At 43.4% G+C, this 20,553-nt stretch overlaps 1 protein-coding gene across 2 annotated transcripts in view; it reads left to right on the forward strand.

Annotated features, from left to right (window-relative positions):
- Nucleotides 1–20,553, forward strand: part of kif13b (kinesin family member 13B) — a 126,915-nt gene that overhangs the window by 92,189 nt on the left and 14,173 nt on the right. The window contains exons 29-37 of one of the 2 annotated variants that reach the window (XM_031903082.1): nucleotides 1,104–1,159; nucleotides 1,324–1,448; nucleotides 2,154–2,330; nucleotides 4,144–4,236; nucleotides 5,816–5,968; nucleotides 15,093–15,170; nucleotides 15,398–15,451; nucleotides 19,562–19,679; nucleotides 19,819–19,949. In XM_031903082.1, coding sequence (XP_031758942.1) covers nucleotides 1,104–1,159; nucleotides 1,324–1,448; nucleotides 2,154–2,330; nucleotides 4,144–4,236; nucleotides 5,816–5,968; nucleotides 15,093–15,170; nucleotides 15,398–15,451; nucleotides 19,562–19,679; nucleotides 19,819–19,949 — 985 coding nt within the window. Of the gene's footprint in view, nucleotides 1–1,103; nucleotides 1,160–1,323; nucleotides 1,449–2,153; nucleotides 2,331–4,143; nucleotides 4,237–5,815; nucleotides 5,969–10,523; nucleotides 11,154–15,092; nucleotides 15,171–15,397; nucleotides 15,452–19,561; nucleotides 19,680–19,818; nucleotides 19,950–20,553 lie in introns of those variants that run through there. The other variant, XM_031903083.1, reaches the window with a different exon arrangement.

Raw genomic sequence — 20,553 nt, forward strand, 5'->3', positions numbered from 1 at the left:
GGTATCTTTCACAGAGCTATCCACATGGCCCTCATGATGTGCAAAGCTGTGTGCTTTGGGAACAATACACTTACCCAGTGTGAGAAATTCTTACACCCAGCCACTTGTTACAGGACTTCATTTCCCAGCAGCCTCTATTATAGGAACAGTAACACCAAAAAACAAAAGTGTATCTAAGTAATTAATATATAATGCACTATTGCCCTGCACTGGTTAAAGTTGTGTGTTTGCTTCAAAAACCCTCTATAATAGATCCCGCACTCTGTTTGGAGGAAACAATAGTCTTTAAAAAAAAAAGCTGCCCTATAGTTCTAATCGTGCCATGTTGTGGCATAATGAGCGAGTGGTGGGGTCCCACTCATAATGTGTGCTAAATAACATGGCTGCCCACACCAGGAGTTCCCTCCCAGTGCAGGCAGCTTAGTGTCGGAGGGGATTGTTTTTCCCACCAGCGGTGCGGATTAATAGATCCCACTCTCCAGTTGGGGGAGCTATTTTCAGGTTGTTTCAAGGTTGTTGGCGGACAGGTCTGGTCTCAAATATGCCTTGTATGCTTTGTGAGGCAGACCTGGTTTTGGGTGCTTCTGGGATGCACCCCCTGTCCCTAAATATGACCCAAACCTGATTTAGCCACCCAAATCATTAACCATGCATGGGCAGATCCCACCAGTGACCCCGACAACTGATCAGTAGGGCCAAACTTTCATTAGTTAGTGGCCAAACAGACACCCTAAAGGTGGGCATAAATGTGCATGGGCATATCCCATTGTGCCATCCAAGCAATTGGAAATGCAGTAAGTGGGGGGCAGCTGTACCAATCAACATGGGGCATTGACAGATTAAATTTTCAAGCAGGAAAGATTATCTGCAGTCATGGGATGGTTTGTCCAAACAGACCCCTGACCTGGCATAATTACCCATATGGTACCTGTCTAGATATAGGCATGTATGGCCAACTGTATTTGGCAAATAATACCCCAGAGCAACTTGATAAAAAGGCCTTTCGGGTGGGAAATGCAGTGGAATATTCTGTATTAGATCAGACTGCTTTGGGATGTGTACTAACCATGCCTAATATATTTCTATTTCTTATTCTGCTGTAGGACCCCCGTCTCGGGAATGGAGACCCACATTCCGGTCATTTTCTTAGATCTTAATGGTGCGTAGAGCCTGTTGTTCTTTACTAAAATTCCCAGCAGGTACCTGTATAACTTATCCCCTATCAGGAGCTTCTATCTGCTGATCTGCTGATCTGCCTGTTGCTAAAAATGTTCTGCTGATGTATTGCTGTGGGAAGCCAGTAACAAGAGTTGCATTTTGCAGTGGATGACTTCAGCTCTCAAGATGACCTGGATGGGTTGGAACCTGCAGGGTGGGACTCCACTCTCACGTCAGAAGATGAGGGCGAGTTCTTCGACCTGCAGATTGTAAAGCACCATGAGAGTGAGGTTAGTGCCGGCCAAGTGTGTTCCTGCTTGAAAATTGGAAATACAGGTATGGGATCTGTTATCCAGAAACCCATTATCCAGAAAGCTCTGACTTAGGGGAGGGACATCTTCCATGGACTCTGTTTTAATTTAATAATTCACATTTTCAAATAAGTAATAAAAAGACAGTAGCTTGCACTTGATGGTAACTCAGCTGCATGAATCCATATTGGTGTTGGGTTTATTCAATGTTTAATTTATTTTTAATAGACCTAAATTATGGTGATTCCAGTTACGGAAAGATCCCTTATCTGGAAACCCCCAGGTCCCAAGCATTCTGCATAACAGGTCCCATACCTGTATTATAACAATTTTGAATTTAAGAAGTATATTCATATTGTGCAGTTTTATCACTTTACTTTTTTTTAACCCATTAGAGTCAAATAATGTAGCAGCAAGATTTCAGTTTATCTTGTAACTTTCAGCATTGGGGTTCTCTGCTAGGAGTTTGGATATTCTCCTGGTTTCCTCCTACATTCCAAAAACATACAGACAGGTTCATTGGCTTCTGATAAAATTGCCCCTAGTGATTTGATGTGATAGGGACCTTAGATTGTAAGCTCCACTGGGAGAGACACTTATGGGAATATGTAATCCACTGCAGAACATGTTAGCACTATATAAATTAAGTATAATCATAATAATTTGATGTTTCTGTTTGTTCAGGTCAAGGCAGAAGCCTCCTGGGACTGTACCGTCCATAACTGCCCCCAGCTCAGTAAAGGTTCTGCCCCTGAGGACCGGGTGTTCCTGATTGTCAGGGCAACTGTGCAGCTCAGCCACCCAGCAGAAATGCAGATTGTTCTGCGCAAGCGTATTTGTGTCAATGTGTATAGCCGACAGGTAAGCGAATCTGCTGAACAGCGAGGTGGGTTTATAGCTGAAAAGATGGGTGTTGGCTTTTTGTCCAATAATGCCTTTGTTAGACTAAGCATAGGGTAGTGTCTGCTATATAAAGTAACTTTATAAGAGATAGATTATACTGATTATACTTATCAGTTCTGACTTGGAATTCTGGGATTTTCTCTTATTGAAGGGCTCACCAGTTTTAAGCTACAGAAGATACTGCTTCCCTATCGGGCAAGTTGGCATTCATATCAATTAGCTACTAGAATCATTGTTTTAGTGCCGGCCAAGTCTATGTCATTTTTTTTTAGCAAGGTTTTCTGGCACACGGGGGAGGGCAAGGCTCTGGCACACGGGGAGATTAGTCGCCCGCAACAAAACTCCCTGTTCGCGGGCGACTAATCTCCCTGAGTTGCCATCAGTTGCCATCCCACCGGCGACTTACATGTACACGCGGCGGCGCGATTTCGGCAAATCGCCGAAAATGCCTCGCGAGGCAACTTCGGTGATTTGCCAAAATCGCCTGCGCAGCGTGTACCATCCCACCGGCGACTTACATGTTCGCCGGTGGGATGATAGTTCGGGGAGATTAGTCGCACGTGACAAGGGAGATTTGTCGCGGGCGACTAATCTCCCCATGTGCCAGAGCCCTTAGAGTGAAGACACATGAAGCTACTAGTAGCAGCTACTTGTCACGGCTACAGAAACAGACAATGCTGATCATTTACTCATAATTGTATCTACGTTTTAGTAGAGGCAATTTTCAGTATTGTCTATGGCAGGGTATTTTTGGCAGAGTTTGGTAGCAGTGACAAGTAGCTGCTACTGAGTAGCTCAGTGTGTCTTCACTCTAAGAAAACCTAATTAAAAAAAAATGTCTTCACCCTAAGAGCTAAACTATGTGGGAAATTTTGTAGGATGGTGTTGGAATAACAGAAGGCATCCTACAAGTCTGATGTTGTTTGTGGGTTAAAAAAATAATAGGACTGATAGAGAAACCTAGTGTTTAAACTTAATGGGCACTTTGCCATCCAACACAACATGCCTGTGGGAAGGGAATGCTGCGTCTGCATCTGGCAAGATAAAATCTGACGGTGTCTGAAAGACTAATTTTTTTTGTCTTTTTTAATAAAAAACATTGATTGTCAGATGTAGACACACAAACAGAAGACACCATCCCACTTTATCTGATCCGACTTGCTTTACAGCTGTGGGGATCAGATTTTGCAGCATCCTACAAAATCCTGTGCTGTTGCATGACATTTTCTGACGCACAAAATCTCCCATGTAGTTTAGCTCTATGAGGTACATCTGGTGGCTCCCACTTATACCAAAATATAGAAATATTCATGTGAATAAGGTTTATTATTTATTATTTATTATATTTAATTGCAATCAGTACAGCCTTTATAGCTGGATTTTCTAGACGTGTCCCTGAGTTTTCAAGTGATCTGGTCACCCTAGAATAGTCAACGTTGGCAGGTTTTACTGACCATTCATATAGAACATAGAAAGTGAAAGTGCACCCTTAAAGTATTAGTGGAAACTAGCAAACTGTCATTTAAATGAGAAGGGCATTTTGACATTTTACTGCCAATAGATTAGCCACAATAGTGCAAGCTAGAACTCTATATTTATTCTGCAGAAAGCTTTACCATATATGAGTAAACAGCCCCTCTGTTTGTGTGTTTAATGTGTTTATATCAGTGGTTCCCAAAATGGAGAGTTGTACCTCTAAATGGGCCTGGCAGGAAGGCAAAATAAAGGCCAAACAAATGGTTTATGTTCATTTTTCTTTTTCTTTTTTAAGGGGTTTGCTCAGAGTTTTCTAAGGCGAATGTCTCATCGAAGTAGTATTTCCAGCTGTGGTGTCACCGTGGAAGTTGTCTCTAATATTCCAGAGGTGCGTTATGGGAATGGTGGGGTAAGAGGCGCTCGCGGTGTGGCTGCAGGGAGTTTTAAAACCAAAATTACTTGTGTGAAAAGATAAGGAAAGCAAAAATCACTGGGGCTGCCAAATATTAGGCACTGACCACTAAACCCCCCCAGGTACAACAACCTCCCTCACCTCTCCCTCCCCACATAGTCTATTACCACATAGTCCCTATTTGAAAACCTGAGCTAAAAATGCAGCACAGTGGAGTTCCCAGGCGCCATTTTCTGTCCATTATGATTCTCTCTGGGTCTCTGTGGCAAAACAGACCCTGCTGGATCATGCACAGTTGGGGCCAGTCAGAAATCAGATTCAGCTGTACATACTCCTGCAGGCTCCGTATCGCCAAAGAGACCCAGAGAGAATTGTAATGGACAGAAAATGGCGCCTGGGAACCCCATTGTGCTGCATCTATAGCTCAGGTTTTCAGATAGGGGAACTTTTCTATGTAATAGACTAAGCAGGAAGGGAGAAGTGGGGGGGGGGGGGGTGCTTTTGTACCTAGGGGGTTCTACTTCTTTTGTGAAGGAAAACTATAAAAACTATAAAAAAAAAACTATAAAAATTTATTGCATAAACCAACTTATATGTAAAATCCTGATTCATCTAAATAAACCATTTTCATATAAATATACTTGTTTAGCAGTATGTGCCATTGGGTAATCCGAAATAGGAAACTGCCATTTTAAGTACTAAGGGCCGCCCCCTGGGATCATAGGATTCACAGTGCACACAAACAAGCCAAGGCACACATACATGCTAGGCCCCATCAGCCAATGAATGGGCAGAGTTCTGCCTTTTGCTCCCACACTACTTCCTGTTACAGTTAGAGCTGCATCACTTCCTGTCAGCTGATCTCTGAGGGAGCACACAGCCCATCACTAAATGGCGGCTCAAGGGAAAGGATGTAAAAGGGCAATATTTACTGATATATATATTCCAGTTTGGGGAGATTCTTTAATAGGTCGTGAGGGGCCAAAGAAGCCACTTTAAGGGGTGGTTCACCTTAACTTTTAGTATTTTATAGAATGGCCAATTATAAGTAACTTTTCATTATTTTCTGTAGTTTTAGAATGATTTGCCTTTTTCTGACTCTTTCTAACTTTCAAATGGGGGTCACTGACCCCGGCAACCAAAAAGCTATTGCTCTGTGAGGCTCCAGTTTTATTGTTATTGTTACTTTTTATTACTTATTTTTCTGTTCTGATCTTTCTATTCAGACCCTCTCCTATTCATATTCCAGTCTCTCACTGCAACTCTACCTTAGCAAGTCCCTGGTTGGGTAACTTGGACCCTAGCAACCAGATAACAGCTAAAATTCCAAACTGAACAAAAAGTAACATAATTAAAAAACCACAAATAATAAAAAATGAAGACCAATTGCAAATGATCTCAGAATATCACTCTCTAGACATCATGCTAGAAGTAAACTCTTATTGTTCTTCAAATCCAATCCAGTGCCGACAGGTTCATGTGGGTGCTCCCTTCCCTTGTTTATACCAGTGAGAATGTGGGTGCAGTGTAACAAACTGTATTATTTTGTACATAGGACTCTCAAGGGGCAGAAGATCGGGAGGCCCTTGCCAGAATGGCAGCAAACGTTGAAGATACGGGATCTGCGGATTCGGAGGCGTATATTGAGAAGTACCTGCGCAGCGTGCTTGCCGTGGAGAACATCCTCACATTGGACCGTCTTCGCCAGGTCTGTCTTTTTTTTCTCCACTAATATCATTCCTCATGGCAATGTTTAAAGGGTAAAACGCCCTGAGCGGCACATTTATTATAAATAAGGGGCTTGCTGTCTGGGCAAGCAGTTTTACACAATCTACGGTGGCAACGAAAGTCTTTACCCATTCCTAGAGCAGTCAGAGACATGGTGGTGGGGCTACAGGGAAAGCCTGGGATGACTATGGCCCCCTAAATGTCCCTGTGGCCCGTTGCGGGGTGAGGCAATTGGTTGTGGGCGGGGCATGATCCTTCTATAGGCTAGTTACAAATAGAAACAGTACTCCAGCCTATGGAAGGATTGCTCCACCTTCAGCCCAGTGTTATGGACACAACTTCAGAGGATTCTTTTGCTGTGTGAGTAAGTGCCACTCAGCTGGGGGTGCCTTTGGGGGACTTTTGGCTAGTTAGATTTTTACTCTGCAACTCTTTAGTAATACTGATGCGTTCCTATGGATTTTCATAGGAACGTGTCAGTGTCTCTTTAAGTCATCAATTTGAGATTTGCAGGATAGGAGGAATGAAGAATACAGTACAGGTATCGGACCCCTTATCCGGAAACCCATTATCCAGAGTTCCGAATTACGGAAAGGCCATCTCCCATAGACTCCATTGTAATCAAATAATTCACATTTTTAAAAATGATTTAATTTTTCTCGCTAATAATAAAACAGTACCTGTACTTGATCCCAACTAAGATATAATTACCCCTTATTGGGGGCAGAACAGCCCTATTGGGTTTATTTCATGGTTAAATGATTTCCTTTTCTCTGTAATAATAAAACAGTATCTGTACTTGATCCCAACTAAGATATAATTACCCCTTATTGGGGGCAGAACAGCCCTATTGGGTTTATTTAATGGTTAAATGATTCCCTTTTCTCTGTAATAATAAAACAGTTCCTGTACTTGATCCCAACTAAGATATAATTACCCCTTATTGGGGGCAGAACAGCCCTATTGGGTTTATTTAATGGTTAAATGATTCCCTTTTCTCTGTAATAATAAAACAGTACCTGTACTTGATCCCAACTAAGATATAATTACCCCTTATTGGGGGCAGAACAGCCCTATTGGGTTTATTTAATGGTTAAATGATTCCCTTTTCTCTGTAATAATAAAACAGTACCTGTACTTGATCCCAACTAAGATATAATTACCCCTTATTGGGGGCAGAACAGCCCTAGAGGGTTTATTTAATGGTTAAATGATTCCCTTTTCTCTGTAATAATAAAACAGTACCTGTACTTGATCCCAACTAAGATATAATTACCCCTTATTGGGGGCAGAACAGCCCTATTGGGTTTATTTAATGGTTAAATGATTCCCTTTTCTCTGTAATAATAAAACAGTACCTGTACTTGATCCCAACTAAGATATAATTACCCCTTATTGGGGCAGAACAGCCCTATTGGGTTTATTTCATGGTTAAATGATTCCCTTTTCTCTGTAATAATAAAACAGTACCTGTACTTGATCCCAACTAAGATATAATTACCCCTTATTGGGGCAGAACAGCCCTATTGGGTTTATTTCATGGTTAAATGATTCCCTTTTCTCTGTAATAATAAAACAGTACCTGTACTTGATCCCAACTAAGATATAATTACCTCTTATTGGGGGCAGAACAGCCCTATTGGGTTTATTTAATGGTTAAATGATTCCCTTTTCTCTGTAATAATAAAACAGTACCTGTACTTGATCCCAACTAAGATATAATTACCCCTTATTGGGGCAGAACAGCCCTATTGGGTTTATTTAATGGTTAAATGATTCCCTTTTCTCTGTAATAATAAAACAGTACCTGTACTTGATCCCAACTAAGATATAATTACCCCTTATTGGGGGCAGAACAGCCCTATTGGGTTTATTTCATGGTTAAATGATTCCCTTTTCTCTGTAATAATAAAACAGTACCTGTACTTGATCCCAACTAAGATATAATTACCCCTTATTGGGGGCAGAACAGCCCTATTGGGTTTATTTCATGGTTAAATGATTCCCTTTTCTCTGTAATAATAAAACAGTACCTGTACTTGATCCCAACTAAGATATAATTAATCCTTACTGGAGCCAACTATCCTGTTGGATTTAATTACTGTTTAAATAATTTTATTCAAGACCCCTTATCTGGAAAACCCCAGGTCCCGACAATTCTGAATAACGGGTCCCATACCTGTATATGTAGTCCAACGGAAATGTGTGTGTAATGGCTAATGGAAATAATCCGTCCATTTTAGGGATGCACTGAATCCACTATTTTGGGATTCGGCCAAACCCTGAACCCTTTGTGAAAGATTCAGCAAAAAACAGAACTGAATCGAATCCTAATTTAACTTCCGTGTTTATGTGACGACAAGTTTGAATGGCTTGGATAGCTACATATACATATGGGTACATCCAAGGAACTTCTTATTTATATTTTATATTCTTTTTATTCTTATAAGTGTCAACGATATGTTATCTGTGTCTTCTCTAGTGCAACTGTACATTTATACATTTGTATCTTTTTGTTTTTCAATCTCAGTCATTATGAACACTTGCCCTTTTTTTCCTCTTATTTTCCTTCCCAGTGTCATGGTCACTGTTTGTTTCATAAAATCACTAAAATGACTCTGTACAGCCCCCAGGGTAAAGGCTGCCATACACGGGCCGATTCTAGCTGCCGATATAGGATTCGCAGCTAATCGGCCCGTGTATGGGCGCTAACGACGGGCCTGCCCGACTGATATCTGGCCTGAAATTGGGCTGGTTTAAAAATTAGTAGGATTGGGGACCGCATCGGCTCGTTGATGCAGTCCCCGAACCAACGGACACCTACACCCGTCGTTCTAATTCAGTCATTTGGGCCCAGGGCAAATGACCGAATTAGACCTATATCACCCACCTGTAGGTGGGGATATTGGGAGAAGATCGCCAAGCGAGCGGATCTTAGCATGTATGGCCACCTTAACATACCTTCTACCTGTTTTCAGGTTTGTTTGCCCTCCTAGTGCTTACGGCTATAAATACGTCTGTGCTGCTGTGTCTGATATCTAAGGGATTGAGCTTGGGTATGAAGTTATGCACTTTGTCTTTATTCTTTATTAACACCAGGGCAGGTTGTGAGGCCAGGTGGTAAATACAAATACCAGTTGTTAGGCAGGTCTTTATCAACTTCATTACTGTTACTATGATATATGTTACCCTCACTCATTGTTAGTGTGCATAACCCACTTGTGCGTGTGTAGGTTGGTTGGAAGGAGGGGGTAACTAATGGAAAGGTACTTCAAAGTTCATGCGTCAAAAAACGTGTTTTCTTCCCTGGTGGACAGGAGTCAGTACATACTGTAGCTCTTCTGAGCTTTCCCAAACGCTCAGTTTACATATTACAAGTACTTACTGCAACCACATTTTAGATAAGTTCCCCTTCTTTCTTAGTTATATAACCGTGCACTGCACATTTGGAAGAGCAGAGGTTTTCACTATGGATGGAGACCACAATGCAATTATCTAAGGCAGTGATCCCCAACCAGTGGCTCAGGGGTAACATGTTGCTCCCCAACCCCTTGGATGTTGCTCCCAGTGGCCCCAAAGTAGGTGCTTATTTCTACATTTCGGGCTTGGAGACACATTTTGGAAGCTCAGAGATACAGTTTTACTCCAAGCAGGCCAGCAGGCCACATAGCCAATAGCCAATCACAGCCCTTATTTGACACCCGAAAGAGCTTTTTTTCATGTTTGTGTGGCTCCCCAACACTTTTTGAGTAAAAAAGATTGGGGATCCCTGAACTAAGACTTTACTCTCCCTCTCATTCGGTGAAGGTTGATGCCATATCAGATCATTTATCCTTCTTTCATTTATCACACAAGTCATGGTATTGAAGCCTAAAGTCTAGTTGTGTGTTGGAAAAACATGGAAGCAAGAGAACTGGTTCCAGAATACATGGCCTACTTTTTAGGAATTGAGCGTGAGTGTTAAAGGGGTTGTCCACCTTTCAGTTAACTTTCAGTATGATGTAGAGAGTAGAGAGACAATTTGCAATTTGTCTCCATTTTTTATTATTTGTAGTTTTTTAAGTATTCCTATTTTTGTTCAGCAGCTCTGCAGTTTGGAGTTTCAGAAGCTATCTGGTTGCTAGGGTCCAAATTACCTTAGCAACCAGGGAGTGATTTGACTGACAATCTGGTATATGAATAGGAAAGGGCTGGAACAGAAAAATAAGTAATAAAAAGTAACAATAACAGTAGTTTTTGGTGGCTGGGGTCAGTGACCCCCATTTGAAGCTGCAAAGAGTTAGAAGAAGAAGGCAAATAATTAAAAAAAATATAAAAAATAAATAACAAAGACCAGTTGAACTGGCAACTAAAAGTTAACATAAAGGTGAGCCACCCCTTTAATAATTGGCAATAACATTTTCCCAGCTTTCCATTGAAATACGACATTTTGGACACTATTTCCCCTTTATCATTGTCACCCCCTTTTGCTCCCCCCCCCAAAAAAAAAGCAGGGTGCGAGAAGTTAACTTCCTTCACCCCCACTTCTCCTGCAGGCATTCTGTCCTATTGGAAGAGGCCACCGAAATCCATGTAGGTTGGATGAAAGCAAGAACAGGTTGTCGGAACTGAGTAGAGACTCTAAGGAAAAGCTCAGTGCAAGGCGGCAGTCAGAGTGCAACCCCCCTCACTGGGAAAGGTGCCGGAGAGCATCTGCTCCGCCAGTTATGATTCACCATAGAATGCATGCTGCCGCTGATGGGAGGCCCAGAGAGTCCAGCCCAATACAAGATACAGACGACTACCCTGCCTTTTGGGCTGAGAGACTCGACCTGTTTTTGTCCAAGTATTAAATGAAAGATAAAGGCTATCTAATCATACGTTCCTCCTCAGCCCAGCTAACTACTGCTGGACTCCTTGTACTAGAGAGGTAGATCTTTGTGTTGCCATCAAGACACTCATTGTAGACCCTTCCAAGCCCACCGTGCAGAATTCAGACAGAATTCTATAATACTGACAGTCGACTCCTGGTCAACTCAGTTGACACCATGAAGGAATTTTCTATTTAACTTTTTTGAACTTACTTTAGGCGAGTGAGTCAAGGAAACGTACTGAAACTGTTCTTTTTTGATATCTGTATATGCAAACTGACGTTTTTGTAAATAAAATGTTCCTGTGCACATTCAGCCATTGAACAATATGAATTTGTTGTGGGATGTAGTTTTAGGGCAGCCTGAGGAAGAGCTGTAAAGGTGGCAGAGTAACATATGCTTGTGTAGGCCTCAAATACTCCTTGTGTAGGCCTCAAATACTCCTTGTGTAGGCCTCAAATACTCCTTGTGTAGGCCTCAAATACTCCTTGTGTAGGCCTCAAATACTCCTTGTGTAGGCCTCAAATACTCCTTGTGTAGGCCTCAAATACTCCTTGTGTAGGCCTCAAATACTCCTTGTGTAGGGCTCAAATGCTCCCTGTGTAGGCCTCAAATACTCCCTGTGTAAGCCTCAAATACTCCCTGTGTAAGCCTCAAATACTCCCTGTGTAGGCATCAAATACTCCTTGTGTAAGCCTCAAATACTCCCTGTGTAGGCATCAAATACTCCTTGTGTAGACCTCAAATTCTCCTTGTGTAGACCTCAAATGCTCCTTGTGTAGGCCTCAAATGCTTCTTGTGTAGGCCTCAAATACTCATTGTGTAGGCCTCAAATACTCATTGTGTAGACCTCAAATATTCCTTGTGTAGGCCTCAAATACTCATTGTGTAGACCTCAAATATTCCTTGTGTAGGCCTCAAATACTCATTGTGTAGACCTCAAATATTCCTTGTGTAGGCCTCAAATGCTTCTTGTGTAGGCCTCAAATACTCATTGTGTAGACCTCAAATGCTCCTTGTGTAGGCCTCAAATGCTTCTTGTGTAGGCCTCAAATACTCATTGTGTAGGGCTCAAATGCTCCTTGTGTAGGCCTCAAATACTCCTTGTGTAGGCCTCGAATGCTGCTTGTGTAGGCCTCGAATGCTCCTTGTGTAGGCCTCGAATGCTCCTTGTGTAGGCCTCAAATACTCCTTGTGTAGGCCTTAAATGCTCCTTGTGTAGACCTCAAATACTCCTTGTGCAGGCCTTAAATGCTCCTTGTGTAGACCTCAAATACTCCTTGTGTTGGCCTCAAATACTCCTTGTGTTGGCCTCAAATACTCCTTGTGTAGACCTCAAATACTCCTTGTGTAGGCCTTAAATGCTCCTTGTGTAGACCTCAAATACTCCTTGTGTACGCCTTAAGTGCTCCTTGTGTAGACCTCAAATACTCCTTGTGTAGACCTTAAATACTCTTTGTGTAGGTATTTTTGCAAAGGGTTAGTGTAAGTGCTTGAGCTTTTTCGTATGGTTTGGCTTGTTTTTCTAATACTAGTAAACTGTACCTCAAATATGACAAAGCCACAAGGACAGAAAGCCTCTTTGTTAATGTTTCGGTAGCATGAAGGTAACGTATACCGAAGCTTTGCATGCTAAGTTGTGGATGAGGGTCCGACTCTACAAGGAAAACTAAAGCCTAAGAATTAACATGGCTAACATAAGGGCTGTTGTTCATTGGTTCCACCCTATGATGTCCCCCATAGAATGTGGTTTTGTAGATCCGCCCGAAATGCGTGACTCTCATTTTAAATGAGCCAACCTTAGTGGGTCTGTGGCGGCTTCTATAATGATAGTTGGCATCAAGGGATCCATCTTGTCCTTGGGGTTGGGGAGAATCACAGTTATTACTTATCCCTTGCTTTCCCTGTCCCTATGGGCAAATATGTGTAATATCTTTAACCTTCAGTGTTTAAGAGAACAATCATACTAACGATGAGAGTACGATCATACTAACGAGCTATGTGCTGCTATTTCTACTCAGCGACTCTTACATTCATCTAATGAACTACTGAAGATTCTCCTCCTACATTTCTCTATTCCCTTCCCATCCACCAACCTTTCTATTCATATTGCTGTCAGCTTTATACTTACTGGTTATACTGGTCTCTAACAAGGAGCATTGGCATCTTAAATTAGCCCAGCCCGCCTCTCACGTGAATCATTATTAAATCAATAAGCGCTGGGGACTCTGAGCAGCTTGGCCATTGATTGGGAGCTCAATAGAGGAATAACGAGTAGATCCAAGCAGGAACTATTGGCATTCTCTGAAATTGAATGCAAACAAATGGCCAGACATATAATGTTCACTCCAGCCTGGCTCAGTTCCATTATATATATATATATACATATATAGTAGGTAATGTTCCCTTCTATTTTAAATGGATACCATATATGTTAGGGGGAGATTTGGGGTGGGCCTTGGGGCCAGTTAGGGGGGGATTTGGGGTGAGTGCTTATTTGTGCCCTGGGTACCCCTGGAACTATAGCGGGGTGACTGTTACCCCAATGTTTCTATATATCTGTAACCTTGTTATGGGCTAAGGGGGCCCAGCCTGAAGGCCAGTTAGGGGGGGATTTGGGGTGAGTGCTTATTTGTGCCCTGGGTACCCCTGGAACTATAGCGGGTTGACTGTTACCCCAATGTTTCTATATATCTGTAACCTTGTTATGGGCTAAGGGGGCCCAGCCTGAAGGCCAGTTAGGGGGGGATTTGGGGTGCTTATTTGTGCCCTGGGTACCCCTGGAACTATAGCAGGGTGACTGTTACCCCAATGTTTCTATATATCTGTAACCTTGTTATAGGCTAAGGGGGCCCAGCCTGGAGGCCAGTTAGGGGGGGATTTGGGGTGAGTGCTTATTTGTGCCCTGGGTACCCCTGGAACTATAGCGGGGTGACTGTTACCCCAATGTTTCTATATATCTGTAACCTTGTTATGGGCTAAGGGGGCCCAGCCTGAAGGCCAGTTAGGGGGGGATTTGGGGTGAGTGCTTATTTGTGCCCTGGGTACCCCTGGAACTATAGCGGGTTGACTGTTACCCCAATGTTTCTATATATCTGTAACCTTGTTATGGGCTAAGGGGGCCCAGCCTGAAGGCCAGTTAGGGGGGCTTTGGGGTGCTTATTTGTGCCCTGGGTACCCCTGGAACTATAGCAGGGTGACTGTTACCCCAATGTTTCTATATATCTGTAACCTTGTTATAGGCTAAGGGGGCCCAGCCTGGAGGCCAGTTAGGGGGGGATTTGGGGTGAGTGCTTATTTGTGCCCTGGGTACCCCTGGAACTATAGCGGGGTGACTGTTACCCCAATGTTTCTATATATCTGTAACCTTGTTATGGGCTAAGGGGGCCCAGCCTGAAGGCCAGTTAGGGGGGGGATTTGGGGTGAGTGCTTATTTGTACCCTGGGTACCCCTGGAACTATAGCAGGGTGACTGTTACCCCAATGTTTCTATATATCTGTAACCTTGTTATGGGCTAAGGGGGCCCAGCCTGAAGGCCAGTTAGGGGGGGATTTGGGGTGAGTGCTTATTTGTGCCCTGGGTACCCCTGGAACTATAGCGGGGTGACTGTTACCCCAATGTTTCTATATATCTGTAACCTTGTTATGGGCTAAGGGGGCCCAGCCAGAAGGCCAGTTAGGGGGGGATTTGGGGTGAGTGCTTATTTGTGCCCTGGGTACCCCTGGAACTATAGCAGGGTGACTGTTACCCCAATGTTTCTATATATCTGTAACCTTGTTATGGGCTAAGGGGGCCCAGCCTGAAGGCCAGTTGGGGGGGATTTGTTATTGTAGACAGAAATTTCCAGGTACAGTAAATCCCATCTGGGTAGAATGTGCAGCTGGGATGGTGAAGCAAGAAAAGAAATGACTGAGGCTGGAATTGAACTGACGCTTCCCTGAAATGTTATTAAGTGGCCAAGCTACTGATCCATACCTGGCACAAGCCTGAGTGTCTGCAGCCACAGGGCAAATCAGTGCCAGTGACTGGTCATTGTATACAGAATCAAAGGCACATTATCTCTTGAGATTGACCCTTTCTGTACTGGTACCAGTTTTGTTGGTATTAGGTTAATTTGCCGCAGTATGGCAGCCCCACAGGCAGCAGTGTTGCGCTGGGTTAGACTGGCCTTACAATATTGTGTGTATTGCAGACAGAGCTGTACGATGCCAGTGATCTCCATCTATTGATGCAAATGTCTTTTTTTCTTTATAGGAAGTGGCTGTAAAAGAGCAATTAACTGGGAAAGGGAAACTGCACAGAAAGAGCCTCAGCTCCCCAAACGTTCACCGGGTAAGTCCCCTTAATGCCTTGTTACTGTGCTTGTGTAGGTGCCCGGGGGGTTCTGTATGATACATACTCACTACTGGCATACGTGCCCTACTTACATGCATTTCATTTAAAGCAATTTCACATAGACTATCATCCATCTGTATTGTCTGTACTGTGTTTATAACCAACGATTGATTATCTTCTCTCTGTCTCTCTCTCTGTCTCTCTCTCTGTCTCTCTCTCTCTAGCTGTCTGGAAGCCGACAGGATCTGGGTGGGCAGCAGAGCTTGGCTAGTAACAAGGTCAGTATTTAGTGCAAGTACCATTAGTCCTGTTTCCACTTCACTGCTACATTCTGTTTTGCTTTTCCATTTCTCCGAAAATTCAAAGGTCTGTCCATAGAGTCAGAGCTGCCGGTGCCTAGGGCCCCACACACAGGGCCCTAAGCATCTCCATTTTGTTATTTATCTGTTCCCAGGGCTGCTGGGCCAGTGTGGCACACAAGCATTATGTCTGCTTAGTAAGCACAGGCCATTGCTTTGCTGCCTGCCTTACTATATTGAACTTCATATGCTTGAGGGTTATTCTATTCTAAATTTCTTGGGGCAGTGGGAGCCAACCAATGAAATTTTGCCTGTTCGTACATTAAAGCAGCCCTGCCCGCACATAGTAAAAAGGCAGCAGTTTTTAGACAGAATGTAGATCACCTGTATAGCAGGGCAAGATAGAGACAGCAGGGCAATAAGGCAACAGTAATGCTTTATGGTAGTTATAATATCTGTCCTATAATCTATAGTGGTTGTTATAGTGGTTGTCCCATGGGCCTGAAGTGGCCTCTTACAGCTTTATATGTCTCTAGAACAGCCAAGATCTCTCCTGTATCAGTATACACAATAATCTGGCCCATCGGCATATGAAATAGTCTATTAGCTATGAAATGAAAACTCCTGGGCAAGGCTTATAGATTGTAAGCTCTTTTGGGCAGGGCTCTCTTCCCCTCCTATATCGATTATTGATTGCTTTATATGTTACTCTGTATGTCCAATGTATGAAACCCACTTATTGTACAGCGCTGCGGGATATGTTGGCGCTTTATAAATAAATGTTAATAATAATAATAATAAATAATAAGGCTGAGCTTGAAGCTATATTAGAAGTGCAGCTGATTTATGAATGAAGGCTGTTGCGCCCGTGTTGGCCACTAGGTGGCACCAAGGACAGACTAATGCAGTGTACAGGCTGCAAACCCATATGCAGTGTATCTGCGACTTGATTATCCCCCTTATCTGTTCTGTTGCATCTCTTCTTCCAGAATGTCTCTTCTTTCTTTTCTAACCCCAATGCAAAATCAGCTTTTCATACCTAAAGGGTTCTGAATACATTGTAGTCATGGACAGCCTAAATAACCTGCAAGCTCTGCAGCTTTTTTTTAAAGGGCCACAAATTCAAATGCCATAAAATCACCCACACCACATGTACTATCAAATATGCCCCTGCCCCTGGGGTTTGCATCCACCATGTAGATTCATGGGTGGGTTGGGTGAATAGGGTTATGCAGGAGCCCTACAATCAATAAATATATGTATGCTATTTCTTTGTCCTAAATTATTTTATTATACAACATAATTTCTCAGGCTGATTTAAAGTAACACTGACATGGGGAAGCATGTTCTTTTCAAAACCCATCAGTTAATAGAGCTTCTCCAGCAAAATCCTGCATTGTAATCTGTTTTTCCCATGGGGCTAGCCATATTCTTCATTTCCCAGGGTGCCACAGCCATGTGACCTGTGCTCTGATAAACTTCACTCACACTTTACTGCTGCGCTGCAAGTTGGAGTGATATCCCCCCCCCCCACCCCTCACCCCCAGCAGCCGATCAGCAGAACAATGGGAAGGGAGCAAGATAGCAGCTCCCAGTAGGTATCAGAATAGCACTCAATAGTAAGAAATCCAAGTCCGGCTTGGGACTCCTCCAGTTACATGGGAGTAGGAGAAACAATAGGTTAGCTGAAAGCAGTTCTAATGTGTAGCGCTGGCTGAAAGCTCAGACTCAGGCACAAGGCACTGAGATGGCGCCTACACACCAATATTACAGCTACAAATACATTTGTTGGTACAAGAATAAAAGGTTAAATGGCAGAGGGAATTATTTGCTGTGTAACAGTGTCATTTAGAAGTAAAAAGTACCCCATAAAAATCCCTTTAACATGCTGTGTGGTTGCCACGGTGCTGAGCCTAGCAACATGTTGACGTGGTCCCTGGAAGCACGAATGCACACACACGTAGTGGTAACTGATAGTATTAAGTTTAAATAGGTATTATTTACTGGTACAATAAATATCTGTGCCTGAAGGTGACCTTTCCCTTTGAACATCTTCAGACTGTAGCATTTTCCATCTCCCTTTCCTTCGAGAGAGCGCTTCATAAGAGAATTCACATTGTAAGCACATCTCCTCTCTCCGTGGCCCTGTCCCCCCCGCCGGGCTCCGTCTCTGAGAGAACATTCAGATCAGAAGAACGTGTATCTGTGCTCCCGAGGGTGCGTTGGCAAATGGAATGTAGAGCATACATTATAGTGTGACAGCGAGCGGCGCTGCCCTTCAGTGATCCCGCCGGCGCAAACATGGCTGCCCGACTCACGTCTCAAAAACAACTCGCCGCTCCGAACCTGCTCTTAGCAAAGGGTGCGGCTGGGAAAAGTGCTTGCTAGTAACCCACCCATAAAGTGCCCCCCAGCATTCTACCATATAATGTAACCAACAGACAGTTTATATTACTGTATGTTAAGGGGCCTATTAAAGAATCTCCCCAAACTGGAATATATATATCAGTAAATATTGCCCTTTTACATCCTTTCCCTTGAGCCGCCATTTAGTGATGGGCTGTGTGCTCCCTCAGAGATCAGCTGACAGGAAGTGATGCAGCTCTAACTGTAACAGGAAGTAGTGTGGGAGCAAAAGGCAGAACTCTGCCCATTCATTGGCTGATGGTGCCTAGCATGTATGTGTGCCTTGGCTTGTTTGTGTGCACTGTGACTCCTATGATCCCAGGGGGCGGCCCTTAGTACATAAAATGGCAGTTTCCTATTTAGGATTACCCAATGGCACATACTGCTAAACAAGTATATTTATATGAAAATGGTGAAGCCGGGTTTTACATATGTATTTTACATATTTGCCTTTCGTTTCTGCCTCTTTATTTCAAATGGGGGTCGCTGACTATTGCTCTGTGAGGCTACAATTCTATTATTACTGTTACTTTTTATTACTTATCTTTCTGCGCAGGCCTTCTCCTATTCATATTCCCATCTCCCGTTTAAACCACTGGCTGGTTGCTAGGGTAAATAAGACCCTAGCAACCAGATAGCTACTAAAATAACAAAGAGAGAGAGAGAGCTGCTGGACAAAAAGTTAAATAACTGAATAAACATAAAAAATGAAGGGGGGGGGCAAGCCACCTTTTGGCTGTCTGTCTGTGCTTTCTTTCCCCTATCGACATGGACGTATTTACCTATTTACCGTATATACTCGAGTATAAGCCGAGTTTTTCAGCACACAAAATGTGCTGAAAAATGTACCCTCGGCTTATACTCGAGTCCCAGACCCCATGCTACCAAATCCTGCTGCCCCCGCCAACCCTATAGCGATTCCCGCAGCCCCCACCATCTCTATAGCCCACACGCACAGCACAGATAGTCTCTCAAAACAAAACAAGTCAGTCTTACACAGTGGCGATTTAAAGTTCCTTCAGTCCCTGTTAATGTCGCTCGCAGCATGCCTATAGATAGATAGACAGTATATCTATGTGACCGTGTGGAAGACATGACAACCTGAAGGGGCGCGTGATGTCACTTCCGCCCCAGGCGCCAATGTGGAGCACACCAACAGGTAACAGGCTAATGTAGAAGGTCTTGTGGAATATTCACGCGCTCGCCACTGTGTAAGACTGACTTGTTTCGTTTTGAGAGACTGTCTGTGCTGTGCGTGTGGGCTATAGAGATGGTGGGAGCTGCGGGAATCGCTATAGGGTTGGCGGGGGCAGTATATAACTGTTCCCATTACTTTACATGTGACATATTACATACATTACATATATATAATACTGTAGTATATATTTCCTATAGATCCTAAATATAGTTAATCATAATTGATTGAAGTTAAACACATATCATGTGTTTAACTTCAGTCAATCAATAATTACCTATAATTAGTACCTAAGTATAGCATTTCCCATTATTAGCAACACTGATCAGGTATCAGCCTAGGCTTATACTCGAGTCAATACATTTTTCCAGTTTTCTTTGGTAAAATTAGGTACCTTGGCTTATATTCGGATCGGCTTATACTCGAGTATATACGGTAATATGAATTCTGAACATGTATTGATCGTGTCTTTTATTTTTTCCCCGCAGGGTCGTTGGGAAAGCCAACAGGACGTGTCACAAACCTCCCCTGTGCCCAGCAGGGCAGTCGTTTCAGGTCACTCCTCTCTCCCTAAAATGGTGCCACAGTACCAACTGCAGGAATCGGGTAAGTGTGGGCACAGAGCGGTCAGCGCAGTGTAGGGAGTGGGGGAGATTGAGTTGTTACTTACAAACTACTAGTAGTCCAGTTTTGGGGGATGTTAGTCTCCATGATGAGTTGCTAAGGGTCTTTTCTTTCCCATTAGGTCTGGCAAACATGGCAACCTCATACCTGAGCCCTGTGAAATCCTTAGTGCCCCAGATGCCCAAGCTGCTTAAATCCCTGTTTCCTCAGCGGGATGAGAAAGGCCGGCAGTCCTCTCCGCTCAGCCAACAGGTACGGATCCATCCTCGTGCCATATCTGTAAGGCTAATATCACAGGGGTTTGACTCCACTCCCTTAAAAATGCTCACTTGAGTGGGTGAGGAGGGGATTTGAACACCAGTGATTTCTGCCTTTTGACGTGGGTTCACAATGCCCCATGTGACACTCACCATCCAATCATTACATCTTTTGGGAAAACAAAAACTCCATAAAGCTGTGGTTCTGCTGCTGTTGATCCCAACTCTCCCAATATCCTCACAGGCATTTGCTGAGGCTGCTGGGAGTCACTTGCTCAGCCGCCTATCTGACTATAACTTCGAGAACCAGAATACCAACTTATCTCTAAAAGCAAAATGGCTCTCAGCACCGATTAACCCATTTGAGCACTGGAGCCCAAAACTGCACTCCATATTTTAGATGGGGCCCTACCAGTGTTTTATAAGGCTAAAAATGACCCCCCATCCCATGAATCTAATACAGGACCTTACTGGCCCTTCCTGCTGCTGACTGGCATTGTATGCTACAGCCAGTTTAGTACAGGTATGGGATCCCTTATCTGAAAACCCGTTATCCAGAAAGTTCCAAATTACGGAAAGGCCATCCCCCATAGACTCCA

Source organism: Xenopus tropicalis, chromosome 5, assembly GCF_000004195.4.
Source record: "Xenopus tropicalis strain Nigerian chromosome 5, UCB_Xtro_10.0, whole genome shotgun sequence".
Lineage (NCBI taxonomy): Eukaryota > Metazoa > Chordata > Amphibia > Anura > Pipidae > Xenopus > Xenopus tropicalis.